Here is a 13482-nt window from a genome sequence, read left to right on the forward strand (position 1 = left end):
GCGTGCCCCACTCCCTCCCAGGTTTTGGTCCCCAGTCTTGAGGCCTTAATAGGCCAAGGTACCTCTTTTCTCCCAGCAGCCTGCGTTGACATGACCGAAGACTGTTGACATTAATGTAGAATGCAATCACATTGCCCTGCCAGATTGACTATTGCATGAAAGCCGCGTCACTATCGTAATACCTGATCATCAAGAACCGGGGAGAAACGCGCAGCACACCGTCTCATCAACGAGACATCAGAGACCACAGCTCCGGGTGTGGCGAAAAGAAGTTATAATGGGAGGAAGATGCAAGGGAAGGAAGACGAAGAAGGGAGGAAAGGAATGAAGCGAAACCGAAGACGACAAACTAGATGAAATTGTCGCGAGGGCATCGCGATGCAATAGACATGCGGGTAAACGAAAAAGGATCGAGAAAGAGGCGATCAGATCTCCTCCTCCTCGGCGATCTCCTCCTCGTAGATCTCGTCATCGTCGGCGCTGGCCTCCTGGTATTGCATGTACTCGGAAACGAGATCTTGCAAGTTGGATTCGGCCTCGGACTGTAAACAAACGTCAGAACGTATACAATATGCTATATAGTAGGACGTACGAATTCGAGCTCGTCCATACCCTCTCCAGTGTACCAGTGGACGAAAGCCTTTCGTCGGTACATGGCAGAGAATTGCTCTCCGATACGCTTGAAGAGCGACTGGATGGAAGTGGAGTTGCAGATGAAGGTAGAGGACATCTTGAGGCCACGAGGAGGGATGTCACTGTGGAGAGGGTCAGTGTCGGTAAGATGAGGGGAACAGATCCGCACCGAGTTTCGACTCACCATTGCGCGGCAGAGATGTTTCCGGGGATCCACTCAACGAAGTAGGCCGAGTTCTTGGTCTGGACGGCCTGGATCTGGTCCTCGACCTCCTTCATGGAGACCTTACCTCGGTAGTAGCATGCAACGGTGAGGTATCGCTGATGTATCATTAGCATACATTCGTGGTTTAAAGGGGGAGATTAGATCACATACACCGTGTCGGGGGTCAGAAGCAGCCATCATGTTCTTGGCGTCAAACATCTGCTGGGTAAGCTCAGGGACAGTGACAGCCCTGTAGCTGGCAGAACCCCTAGCAGTAAGAGGAGCGAATCCGACCATGAAGAAATGGAGACGAGGGAAGGGGACCATGTTGACAGCCAACTTTCGGAGATCGGAGTTGAGCTGACCGGGGAATCGAAGACAGGTGGTGATACCAGACATGACGAGGGAGACGAGGTGGTTCAAGTCACCGTAGGTGGGGGTGGAGAGCTTGAGCGTCCGCATGCAGATGTCGTAAAGAGCCTCGTTGTCGATACAGAAAGTCTCGTCGGAGTTCTCAACAAGTTGGTGAACGGAGAGGGTGGCGTTGTAAGGCTCAACGACGGTGTCCGAGACCTGATGTTGGGTCAGTTACTATTTCTCGTTCTGACAATAAGACGTGTGACACCCACCTTGGGGGACGGAACGACGGAGAAAGTACACATCATTCGGTCGGGGAACTCCTCTCGAATCTTGGAGATCAAGAGCGTACCCATACCGGCACCGGTACCACCACCGAGAGAGTGGGTGATCTGGAAACCTTGGAGACAGTCACATCCTTCGGCTTCACGTCGGACGACATCGAGGACTGAGTCGACAAGCTCGGCGCCTGCGCATTGGACTGGTCAGCCGACTGCCACAGACCAAGAAAAGTGTCCAGAGAACGCACCCTCAGTGTAGTGACCCTTGGCCCAGTTGTTACCAGCACCGCTCTGACCGAAGACGCTATTCGACTTGTCAGCTAGACTCCCAGTGATTCTCTGACCTGAATGATTAGCTTACAAGTTGTCGGGCCTGAAGAGACTTCCCAAAGGTCCTGACCTGATCGAGTCCATTGTTCCCGGCTCCAGATCGATGAGGACCGCTCGAGGCACGTACTTGCCAGCGGCGGCCTCATTGTAGTAGACGTTGATGCGCTCGAGCTGGATATCGGTGGTACCCTTGTACGAACCATCGGCCTGGATACCGTGCTCCTCCGAGACGACCTCCCTGTAGGCAGATGTCAGTGTTCCTCCCCAGTCTCAGATGCTGAGCACCACCAGAAGAGAGAAAAGATCTTCGACGTACCAGAATTTGGCACCGATCTGGTTACCACATTGACCGGTTTGAAGGTGGACGATCTCACGCACTGAACGACCCATGTTGACGATAGAGGGACAGGAGGAAATGAGGAGGAAGAGATGGGATGTCACGAGGGAAGGAAGACGAACAAGAAAAGATGGAGGTTGAGCAAAGCGGGAAAAGACACGAAGATGGATCGAGAGAAGAGAAGTAGTTTTGATTGAGATGGTGAGAAGATTCGTGTTTTAAAGGGGGTCCGGAGGTTCGGCGTGTGCGAGATGTTGATTGTTCATAGCGAAGGGGGTGGGGGGGTGGGGGGTCCGAGCGCAACGCAACGGGGTGAAGAGGGACAAGAACAGACATCAGCGTTGATCGATGGGTGGTTTAACGGTGTCAACATGGTACTGACTCTTGTCCTGCTGTCAAAAGGAAGCTTGAGAGTGGGTTGAAAGAGAGAAGGAGGAGAAGGAGGAGGGAGAATGAGTGTGAGTCAAGTTGGTATGAGCTAGGATGAGAGAATCAGTATCAAAAGATGTTTCGAGCGTTGTATGCGGTTGGAATGGTATCCTGTTGCTCCCTGCTGCTGCTGCTGCTCAGAGTTGTTTGGTGGTCGGTTGGTCTGCTTTGGCTCAAAACGCGTGTCTTGGTAACGCGTCCAAGTCCCACCATAGCACATAACGCCGCGGCGTTGTTGCTTGGTTGCGAGCATGTGGCACCGTGTGAGTACTCATTCTCACCGTTGATACTCGCGTGGCGGATGTCTCTCCTTTCTTCGTCTGACACTCGGCACTCTATGTCGAGAGAATGGCAGTCATCGGTAATAGTCTCATCTATCTGCTACAATTGGTGTTACTATGCGTACATCTGTCTAACACCGCGGCATCGAGTGTTTGCCCCATCAATGATATGTCTGTTCATGTTTCTCTTCGTAGGAGGCGCCGGAAAAGGTGGTAGCGTCGTGGCAGCAATGCTACCCGGGTCGGACAGTACCCTTCAGTCGTTTCAAGTTTGATCATCACCTGTCTCTTTCCACGAAACGTCAAGGACAAATCCTAGGCTCATACGAACGCCTGGGCAGTTCTGCTAGACGGTATTGCCTCATGGACAGAAATGAAAAGTATCCGAATGTACACCAGAACCGAACATTTATTGCATAAATCCAGATTTCAGCCTTCTATACAATCAAACCCCACTGTACTTTCTCCATATCGTCGATCAACCCCTTGGCAGTCCCCATATTACCCCTCGGATCCAATCCATAAGACTCATCATCTCCCCAAACCCATCTTCAGACATCCTCCGACAACATCCACACTTTCCCAATCGACCTTCTTCTTCCCTTCTTCACCTCCTACTTCTTCCGAGTCCTCATCTTGGTCGGCAGCTTGGCGTTGTCTGCCTTGTATATATGTGAGAGTATTTCGGAAGTGCTAAGGGGGGAAACCTGTCAGTTATGCGTCTTATGCAAGCTCTCCCATTCAGTGTGACAGTCTGGGGCCTGCGTTCAAGCCTCATGCCGCCTTGCAGCACGAAAGCACTTCTTCTCACCTTGACAATCATCTCACCCCCCGCAACACCTTCGACCAACCCTCCACCGCCGACCGACGAAGGATGGACGTCACCTCCATGCACCGAATCGATATTTGACGTGATCAACTCCACCAACGAGTTAACGTATTTTGGGGTAACAGCCTCCACTCCTTGCTCAAAGTAGTAGATATACCTGTCCAGAGCATCGACGTACAATTGCACCGATGTGATCTCGTCGATGCACGATGAGGCAATACGGAGCGATTTCTGAAGACATTCCAACACACGTTTGCCGTCTCGGAACGGTGCCTGATTATGGTACGCCTTGTCAGTGTCTGCCTGTCCTCGTTCTTGCGAGACACGGTATTGCTCACCTGCTCCTCCTTCTCTCGACCGGGAACTTCACCCTGCCACCACATATGACTCGCATACAAGACCGCAGTCGCCTGATGACTCTTTTTGAGTAATTTACTTCCATGCAATGCTGCCTTTGTGATAAGGGTGTCGTAGTTGTCGGTGCCAAAGACTCTACTTGTCTGAAGAGCTGAAATGATCCCTGTGATTGCTTGCAGTTGTGCTCGTGACTCCGAAATTGATTCTTCGTATATGACGAATGCTTGTACAAAGAACTCATAAGTGAGCTCTTCTAACCGACAATCATCCGCAACCTGCGCAGCGAGAAGGAAGAGGCGAAGACATGTCTCGGGAGCTTCAACTTTGTGATATAATATGGAGATGAGCTGATGGATGAATTTGAACAATGACGACAGTCGTGCTTCCCATTCGGCCTCCTGAGAGGTGGATCTTAGGTCAGCACTCTTTCGCGAAGTGGCCAAGAACCCAACACTCACCTCGTGCTTTCGAGTCTTAAACCGTCTAGCCAGCTGGATACCAGAGGCGATAAGCGGGGGGAAGGTAAACCGTATCCGCTCTCCCCCATCCGCGAATTGTTTTCGAGCAGTCTGCAACAACTCAAACTGGGTTCCAAGATCCTCCGTTTTGAGGAGATGAACCATTCGCGCCACCCAGCCTTGCTCTTCTGCCAACTCTCTCAAATCGACTTGCTGACCTCTTCGAGGACCACCACCTCCTATGGTCGAGTCTTTTCGATCCTTGACCAACACTGCACAGAGGCCGAGTACGCCACTGACGTCGTCCGAGGTCTCGATGAGCGTGTTGTTCTTCAACACGGAGGAGACGACAGCTTGGCCGATGGAAAGTCTGGTTGAGTATGGCTGTGCAGACAAAAGAGGAGTGTACGATGGAATGGCCAGGAGAGTGAGAATTGAAAGATAGGATGTGATCGGGGCAAGTAGAAGGGCCAAGAGGTTGGCTGTCGTTTGCGGGGAGTGCAAATCAGGGCTGTCAAGTCAGAAGCGCGATCAGCGTATTTTTCGTTTCGCACATTGAGGGCTTGCACCCACTTCTGTGCAAACTCCTGCACCTTGGCATGAGTGAAGGCCAAGATCTGGTCGACATATTCCAGTCGGTCAGGATAGCAGCTCAAAGACAAGTTGATCAGGGACACGCAGAGAGCCGTGACGTCCATGATTGAAAGGTCAGGTCGAGCCTGTGACGTTTGTCAGCTTATTTATCAACCCAGCTCTCCAAACGCACTTTGATCAGCTCGACTACTTGCTGCCAGAAAACTTCAAACAGCTTGACGTCTTCTGGGATACCTCTGAACTTCTTGATACCGTCCTCTTTAGGTTTTTCCGGCTCCTGCGTTGACGCCTCTCCCTGGTTTTCTCCATCTGCATTTGGCTTTGGCGAGGTTGAGCCGTTCCCGTTCTCCTTCACTGGACTGGAGCTAGATGCCGCTGCCGGCTCTCCACCTGCCCATTCGTCCGCTTCAGCAGGTTTGACAGGAGCAGGTGAAGTCGGCCGTTTCTCTCCATCCTCCACGTTCTTGCCCTTTCCTCGTGCACCTTGGACCTTGTCCGCCAATCTTCGAGCAGCCTCTTCTTCACCTTTTTTTTTCTCCTCGGGATCCTCATTCTCGGCTTCCCTAGCTGCGTAGGCGGCCAGTCTATCGATCAAAGCGATAACGATTCCCTTGATATTGACCCTGGGATGAAGTTGAGCACAGGCACCAAGGAAAGGTGTGAGCGTGTGGAGATGGAAGTCATCAGTGAACACCTGTATGACAACCTCCATCAGGTATTCTTGCGCGATGACATCTCGACAATTGACCACTTGTTCGAGGACAGATGGCAAGATCATCTTCTGGTACATATCGAGGTCGACGCCGTCGAGCTGAGATAGTCGGACGAGGTTGGTGCCAACGAGAATTCGAAGATCTTTTCGTTCCAACTCTCGCTTTTCACGCTCTTTAGAGTGACCCTGATGTTGGAGTCGTACCCAAAGCTTGTTCATCTCGATGAAATTGGTCAGAACGAATCCAATTGAGTCCTGGAGATTGCCGCCAGGTCTGAAGAAAGATCAAATGTGAGTGACCACACTTCGAAGCAGCGACGGCAATGGATGATGACTCACCCATCGCTGTTGCCTAAAGGCAAGAAGTCCCTGGTCTGACCTGAGAGGTAATGTCGAAGGAACAAGCCTCTTGTAGGATGCTGCACACCTCTCGACATCTCCAGCATATCCTTCATGATCTCCTTGACAGGTGCGTCGGGCACCGACATATATACTGAACCGACTGTGATCATGAGGTAAAGTCGAGGAACGATATTTCCGGCATATCTGAAGGGGGGAAACGTAATGAGTATGCAATCAAGCGCCTTGATTGATGGAGGAGATATGGACTTACTGAACAAGCTCATACAGATCCGCCATATGATGCTTCCCCTCTTGATGAGCTTCGTACAAGTAGTTGCTCAAGTGTCGCAAGCTATCAAAGACAGACATGTAAAGCTCGTAGTACTGTTTTGGCGACAGACTTGATGTCCTCAGTTCTGCCAACATGGACGAAGCAGCTTTCAAAGCCTCCATGATCTGATCTTGTTCAAGACATCGTTTCAATTGGACAGTTTGGACCTTGACGATCCCCAGGACATCAGAGAGAAGCTTGGCCTCTCCGCCTTCCATGATGGTTGGGGCGCTGTGGGTGACAGTGGTTGAGACGGCAGAATTGGTGTGAGGAGGAGGGGGAGGTCGGAGAGGGGCAGGAACGAAGTTGGACGATATGGTCGCTGGTAGTTGAGATATGGGGTGAGATTGCGGCAAAGGGAGAAAGTGTCGAGTCCTGCAACAGACGGGGCAGTAGGTGTGTTTGTGTGTGTGTGTGGGACTTGAGTTATTCGGGATGAATGATAGGTAGCTCAATGAGAGCAGACTGTCTGTCGTGAGGGTTAGTGATGAGCACCGCTCGCTGGCGTAGCCGGGCGGTCCATGTTTAAATGGGGTGACCGTCTTAGATTCAGCCCCCGGTCGGACATCTCCACCTTTATTGACACGTGGTCGCTGTCGTTGATCGTCATGATGGAAAAAGCTGGTTGCTACATCGCAAAGTGAATCACAAGTATGCCCTCATTTATGCATCATCTTGACCTTTCCTACTCATGCTATCAACGTCTCAAGTGGGAAGAGTAAGCCTACGATAGTGGTCATCAATTTCTAGCCCCCGAAACAGCGCTCAATGATCGGCTTGTGTCTGACACATCCATCCACCTCCGAGTTCGACTTCCACCGATAACCTCTTTGACATCGATGCCCTTACCGCGCGTCAGACGCCAGTGATATACCGATCAAGTCAGGCTAGATACAGGTGTGTCAGACGCTCCGCTCAGGCTGGACCCGACACAAGCTACCTCAAAATGGTCGCCCTCGATATCAGCGAGACGTCCAAAGCCTTGGCAGTGGCAGGAGGGTATGTCAGTGTTGTAGGGCTAGTCAGCTATTTCGTCAAGGAAAAGCTATTTATGTGTGAGTCGAGCTCATCGCCTCTCATTCAAAAGTCCGAATAAACCAATGTTAGGACACGGCTAATACCAGAAATACCGCGCTATAGCCGAAGCGCTCATCGCGACTCTCATTGGTATTGCTACCGGACCTATCGCTCTCAACTGGTTCAATCCTCTTGGCTGGTCTGCGGATCCCAATCGCCTGACGCACGAAATCACCCGTGTCATCATAGCCATCCAAGTCCTCTTCACGGGTATAGCCCTTCCAGCAGCTTATGTGCGGAAGGAATGGAAATCACTGGCTACACTCTTAGGTCCCGTGATGACCATCGGTTGGTTCATCAGTGGACTACTGATATGGGGTTTGATACCGGGTTTAACCTTTTTGGAATCGTTGGTGATTGGATCTTGTGTGACGCCTACGGATCCAGTGTTGGCCAATTCGATCTGCAAGGGTACGTCCGTGGAACAATCATCTGGACTTTGTCAAAGAATACGTTTTGCCTTATGCATCGAGACTGACCTCTGTATATGGGATTACAGGTCGTTTTGCCGAGAAACACGTACCACTACACGTACGAAATATCATTTTGGCGGAATCCGGAGCGAACGACGGTCTCGGCTTCCCCTTTTTGTTCATTGGTCTCTATCTGATCTTGATACATGAGGCATCGCATCCGTGGCACACTGTGGGGGGAGCTGTTGGCGAGTGGTGAGTGAGCACCGACGTATCATGACAACAGCTGACATGACAGCGTCTGTGATGAATAGGGTCTATAACATCGTATTGTACCAGGTCGTGCTTTCTTGCATCATTGGAGCTATCGTTGGATACGTGGCTCGAAAAGTCCTGAAATTCGCTAGGAGGAAGCAGTAAGTCTTTATCACACCTGCCAGACCATTACCCTATCTGCTAGACTCGTCATGTTTCCTTGCACAGGCTTGCCCAGTCCTCTGGTGATGTATTGACAGCGGACCCACACAGACTGATCGACCACGAGTCCTTCCTCTCATTCGGCGTAGCCCTCACATTCGTTACTCTTGGTATCGTCGGAATCATTGGCTCCGACGACATCTTGTGTTGTTTTGTTGTTGGTAATTCGTTCACGTGGGACGATTGGTTCAGGCTGGAGACAGAGGAACATGACTTTCAAGATGTAATTGATCAATTGTTGAACAGCGTGAGTGATAGCGCGATCTCCACTCGTGATCAAATTGATCAGATCATCAGGGCAAGGCATGTTCGCTGACGTCAATTTAGGCGATCTTTCTGTACATCGGTGCAATTCTCCCTTGGAGCGACTTCAACGATTTCGGCATCACGCCTTGGAGATTGGTGATCTTGGGTATCTTGGTGATGCTCATTAGACGTCTTCCATGGATTGTATTATTGGTGAGTTGCCTCCAATTATTCACACCCTTCGTTTTCGAACAGGTCTCAACTAAATTTCGTGGCATGTCTGGTTTCAGTCCCGTTGGATCCCGTCGCTCTGCACAATGTACGAGTCCCTTTTCGCCGGTTTCTTCGGCCCCATCGGTGTGGGTGCGGTCTTCTACGTTCAAGTGGCTTTGGACGTGTTACCAGACGACGGCTCTCGACAACATCTTCGAGATACGATCTTGCCCGTGGTCTACTTTCTGGTTCTCACAAGTGTAGTAGTACATGGAATCACGATACCTATCGGTAAAGGATTTCAGAGAGCGAGAACGTCGACGTTGACCAAGACCAAGACGTCCGATTCCAAGTTGCAATCTTCGGCCAACGGAGGAGGACATGTCTCGAGGTTACCTCCTCCAGTAGTTTTGGGCGGGTCAAGAGAGGATGATGCGGTGATCACGGAAAGAGGAGAGGGGACGATCCGATTCGATGAATCCAGTACGAGGCCTGGAACTCCGGATCACGAACCAAGAAATATATCAACTAGATCCAGTAGAGCAAATCTGAGATCGGGAAACGTTGGAAAGCAGGTGAGAAGAGTGTTCGATGATGATGAAGATGATACGAGGGCAGATACGATGGAGATGGGAGATCTGGGAATCAGAAATGATAGTGGGCAAAGCAAAGGACATCGGGATCCGGATGGATATGAGAGGGAAACGATGGCCGACAGGATGAGGGGTGAGACCTGGAGGGAGGGCGACGATCTTGTCATTGAGAGTCAGGATGGGGAAATTAGGCAGGTGATCAGGGGTAGAAGGGGTGCATGAGATCTTTGTTATAGTGGAGGTACTTGTTACAGCGTGAGGGACAATCATCAAGGAGGATGATCCTGGTCGCTGTGATGTTCGCAAGGGTATAGTCACATGTTCTGTTCACAAATTGTAATCGTTGAAGGAACAAGGCAATAGGGTGTGTCAATCTGCATACTCGTATACAACACACTGTTCATCGATACACATTGAGCGTATACAAACTGTCTTGCAGAATTTTGGTCGTTGTCGTTATCTACCCGTTCCAGGTGCCAACCACGCCCCACATCTCAAGCTCTCCGCCCCGCTTCCGGTCCAATCATTCCGGCCTGAGCTGAATTGGCCCGTCTCATCACGGAACCCATCACCGCACTATCTGGAGGAACAGGCATCGGCAGTTCATCCCTCCTAGGTAGCGATGTAGTGCTCGAAGGCATAGATGGCGACCTCGTCGGGAATGGCGGGGCGTTCGAGGGACGTGAAATGGAAGCTACCGGTCCGAGCAAAGGGACTTGTTGTGAGTGGACTGCAGATGAGGAAGATTGTGTTTGTCGTATGACTGGTGGTGGAGTAGGTGTCGGTGTCGGTCGAGGCATCGGGAACGACAAGTTATTCGATGAACCATTCGTCGAGCTTTGTCCACCTCCATTTTCCGACCCTCTTCTCAACATGGGCAAAGAGCTGGTCCTCTCACCATACCCACTGCTTCCTGCACTTGCAAAAGCGTGATTCGGAGCCGGTAACGGTGGAGGAGGCATGCTCCCATTACCGTCCATCCACCTGCCTTTGTTGCTACTATAACTCCCACTTCCTATCCCTGTCGAACTGGTCCCACCCAGACTTGCACTAGTGGAAGTATTACTTCCACTTCTACCTCTTCCGTCTGCCATCGTACCGACATTGGAATTCGAATTCGACCTGTTATCGTTGAGATGACTTTCTTCCGCTTTTCTTCTCAGTCTCCTCTCTTCCACAACTTCCCTAGCGATGGAATTCAATCCTCCCAAAACCCGCTCGGAATAACTGAAATCGGACGCTGTAAACCCTTCAAAGTTCCTAGACCCATATCCACATCCCCGTTCCAACAACACTCTGATAGTCTCCAGATGTCCCCAGGCACTCGCGTAATGTAAGGGAGTGTTGCCCTGGAGGTCTGTGAGATCGACGTCGGCGCCGAGGTCGCAGAGAAGGGAGATGAACGGCGCGTTTCCGGCTTGCGCAGCGACGTGCAAGGCGGTCTTACCGCCTGAATTGGACCAGTCGAGCAAGAATGGGAAAAGCGTGTGATATAGATGGGTCATACGGAGGGAGACGGTGGATTGGACCGAGATGGGAAGGGTGGATGGTTTCGGGGGGAACAGAGGGGAGGACCGGAGGAGTTGGGTGTGAGGCGAGAGGGACAGAGACGGGACAGAGGCGAGTAGGTGCAGGATCGTGTTGTTATCAGAGTCCTGGACAGAGCGAACATGAGAAGTCAGTCAGATGTACACTTCATACAAACGCGAGCCGTTGCACGTCTTCCATGAGCATTGCCCGTCCTCCGTGAACAGTGACAGATTGCAAGGAGGTGAGAGTAAGGAGACGAAATTGTGAGACACACGAGCCAGTATGACCCGACAAACTACCATCACGTCTTACATTCTGATCCCACAGCAGCCTCTCACACCCAACTCACCCGAGATAGCTCCTGATCATCATGTCCATAATCCAACAGGAGCCATTCAAACACTTCCAGACTCCCTTCGATAGCTGCCCAGCTCAGACTCGTGAGTCTATTCCGATCGGTGTTTCTCAGATCGATCTTATGTTGCAGTCGGGATAGTAAAGTGACATTATTGTCTATCGTATCGATATGATTTAGCACTCGTCCGTCTCAGGTATCATAGGTGCAGATGTAGGCGGTTGTTGAACGGGTAAAAGGAAGCGAGAGAACTCACCGCGTACAGCTTGTCTTACTCTCGTGGAAGGATTGCGAACAACGTTGAGCTTTGGTGGTGGGTCATTGAATCGCGACGAGGTGGCCAATGCCTGACCTGCCATAGTCGATGAGCTGTGTCGGGAAGCAGTGGTTGTTGTTATTGTTGATGATGAAGACAAGTGCTACACGAAACACGAATGTTATCAGGAATCTAAGCGAGTCCCCGGTAAAACGCTCCATTCGACTACCGAAGTTACTCTTTTGCTTTGCAACCCTTTTACATTCCTCTTTGCTCTACTCGTTGTTATAAACATAACAAAGCACCCTCACGGATCAAACATCCTCAAACTGTGCAGGACTGTGCGGCATAAGGACACCCGGTGCAATGGCATCACTATCACCCCGACCTAAACCTTGGGAGACGGCCGGATCATCGACCGCAACTACCTCCGCTCCCATCGGTACCTCTACGTCGAACGCTGCAGCTGGACCGAGCAAGACGACATCTGCTTTCGATAGTGCTTTACAAGCGAGCTCTGGTGCTTCCTCTGCTCCGAAGATACCAGATAGACCCGCAGGTCTCGGAGAGAGCGGTGCAAATGGCGGTGAGTCAATAGTCCGTCTCTCTCTAGACAAGTAAGACTCATCACGAGCCCTGCGCTCAGCCTCAGGATATACCAATGTCCAGTCGTATCAACCTCAACGGTATGGTGGATCCTATGGTATGAGTCCATATGGAGGAACGGGTGGGACAGTAGGTGGTTACGGAGGGTATGGAGGGGGTTATGGAGGTATGAGTAGATTTGGAGGAGGTTATGGCGCAGGTGGTTATGGAGGGTATGGGATGGGAGGGTATGGTGTCGGCGGCATGGGTGGGCCCGGCGAGGTAAGCGAGGATTTCTCTTGTTTCTACTCGAGAAAATGTTGTTCTTGCCGGCCACTCGTCCCTCTCCCTTCCTCTCAGCGGTCACAGCTAGCGACTTCATACTCGTTGCACCATTCTTTTTCGCCTTCGTTCAAGTACTTCAAGCTGACGAAAATCGCCCTTGTGCACAGGGATACACCCTCACGTCCTCGCTTCAAGCATCTACTGCTCCAGCATTTGCCGTCCTCGAGTCTCTCGTCACCGCCTTCACTTCTCTGGCACAGCTCATCGAATCCACCTATATGGCCACCCATTCATCCTTCTTCGCCATGGTAGGCGTAGCCGACCAACTGGGCTCGGTCAGAACATATCTCGGTCAAGTACTGGGTGTTTTCTCAGTCTTGAGATTGGGCAGGAAAATCATTGCGTGGTTAAGAGGGAAGAAGGCTGCGGTACGAAGCGGCGGGTGGGCGAATGAATGGTCGAATGGAGGACCTATAGGTAGACCAGGTATCGGTGGACCGGAAGGAGGGGGCGGTCGACCCAGCGCGAAACCATTAGTCCTGTTTCTGTTATCAGCAGTGGGATTACCGTACCTGATGTCAAGGCTCGTTCGACTTCTGATCGCCACTCAACAAGCTCAGCAACAGCAACAAGGATCGATTCTGAATGCGGACGGAACGATAGATCCGACGAAGTTGGAATTCGTGAGAGCTAAATGGGAGTTCAAGCCCACGGAGGAATGGGAGCTGGGTCTGGCGAGAGATGAGATCGTGGCGGTTCTGGAGAAAAGAGAGGCAAATGTTGGTAATCCTGAAGGGTCAGGTTGGTGGAGGGGCAGAACAAGAGATGGAAGGGTCGGATGGTTCCCTGGCAACTATGTGAGTACAGCTGGATCGCGATCGAGTGCGGTCACTGAATGGGGTCAACTGACGACTTGACAGGTTGAGATCATACGGCGAAGAGAGACGACTACATCTGGCGCAGTACAATAGTGTCA

At 51.3% G+C, this 13482-nt stretch overlaps 5 protein-coding genes across 5 annotated transcripts; 2 read left to right on the top strand and 3 right to left on the bottom strand.

Annotated features, from left to right (window-relative positions):
• Positions 1–425: 425 nt before the first annotated feature.
• IAR55_001151 (beta-tubulin) lies at positions 426–2196 on the bottom strand (the record flags this gene model as incomplete). The annotated part of the gene is made up of 8 exons (XM_066944278.1): positions 426–542; positions 593–755; positions 818–954; positions 1010–1411; positions 1468–1664; positions 1725–1780; positions 1838–2044; positions 2123–2196. 8 exons carry the CDS (start codon positions 2194–2196, stop codon positions 426–428), a joined length of 1353 nt encoding a protein of 450 aa, XP_066805479.1.
• Positions 2197–3384: 1188 nt separating this feature from the next.
• On the bottom strand, positions 3385–6694 carry IAR55_001152 (uncharacterized protein; the record flags this gene model as incomplete). The annotated part of the gene is made up of 8 exons (XM_066944279.1): positions 3385–3546; positions 3665–3955; positions 4021–4437; positions 4498–5008; positions 5071–5216; positions 5264–6077; positions 6143–6349; positions 6417–6694. The coding sequence occupies 8 exons, from the start codon at positions 6692–6694 to the stop codon at positions 3385–3387; spliced, it is 2826 nt and encodes a 941-aa protein (XP_066805480.1).
• Positions 6695–7422: 728 nt separating this feature from the next.
• Positions 7423–9717, top strand: IAR55_001153 (uncharacterized protein; the record flags this gene model as incomplete). Its single annotated transcript, XM_066944280.1, has 7 exons — positions 7423–7531; positions 7617–7964; positions 8053–8221; positions 8281–8382; positions 8495–8690; positions 8771–8902; positions 8980–9717. The coding sequence occupies 7 exons, from the start codon at positions 7423–7425 to the stop codon at positions 9715–9717; spliced, it is 1794 nt and encodes a 597-aa protein (XP_066805481.1).
• A 272-nt stretch (positions 9718–9989) lies between these two features.
• Positions 9990–11739, bottom strand: IAR55_001154 (uncharacterized protein; the record flags this gene model as incomplete). Its single annotated transcript, XM_066944281.1, has 3 exons — positions 9990–11150; positions 11375–11538; positions 11637–11739. The coding sequence occupies 3 exons, from the start codon at positions 11737–11739 to the stop codon at positions 9990–9992; spliced, it is 1428 nt and encodes a 475-aa protein (XP_066805482.1).
• A 263-nt stretch (positions 11740–12002) lies between these two features.
• On the top strand, positions 12003–13477 carry IAR55_001155 (uncharacterized protein; the record flags this gene model as incomplete). The annotated part of the gene is made up of 4 exons (XM_066944282.1): positions 12003–12222; positions 12283–12503; positions 12674–13363; positions 13427–13477. 4 exons carry the CDS (start codon positions 12003–12005, stop codon positions 13475–13477), a joined length of 1182 nt encoding a protein of 393 aa, XP_066805483.1.
• Positions 13478–13482: the final 5 nt, after the last annotated feature.

Source organism: Kwoniella newhampshirensis, chromosome 2 (genome assembly GCF_039105145.1).
Source record: "Kwoniella newhampshirensis strain CBS 13917 chromosome 2, whole genome shotgun sequence".
NCBI classification, from domain to species: domain Eukaryota; kingdom Fungi; phylum Basidiomycota; class Tremellomycetes; order Tremellales; family Cryptococcaceae; genus Kwoniella; species Kwoniella newhampshirensis.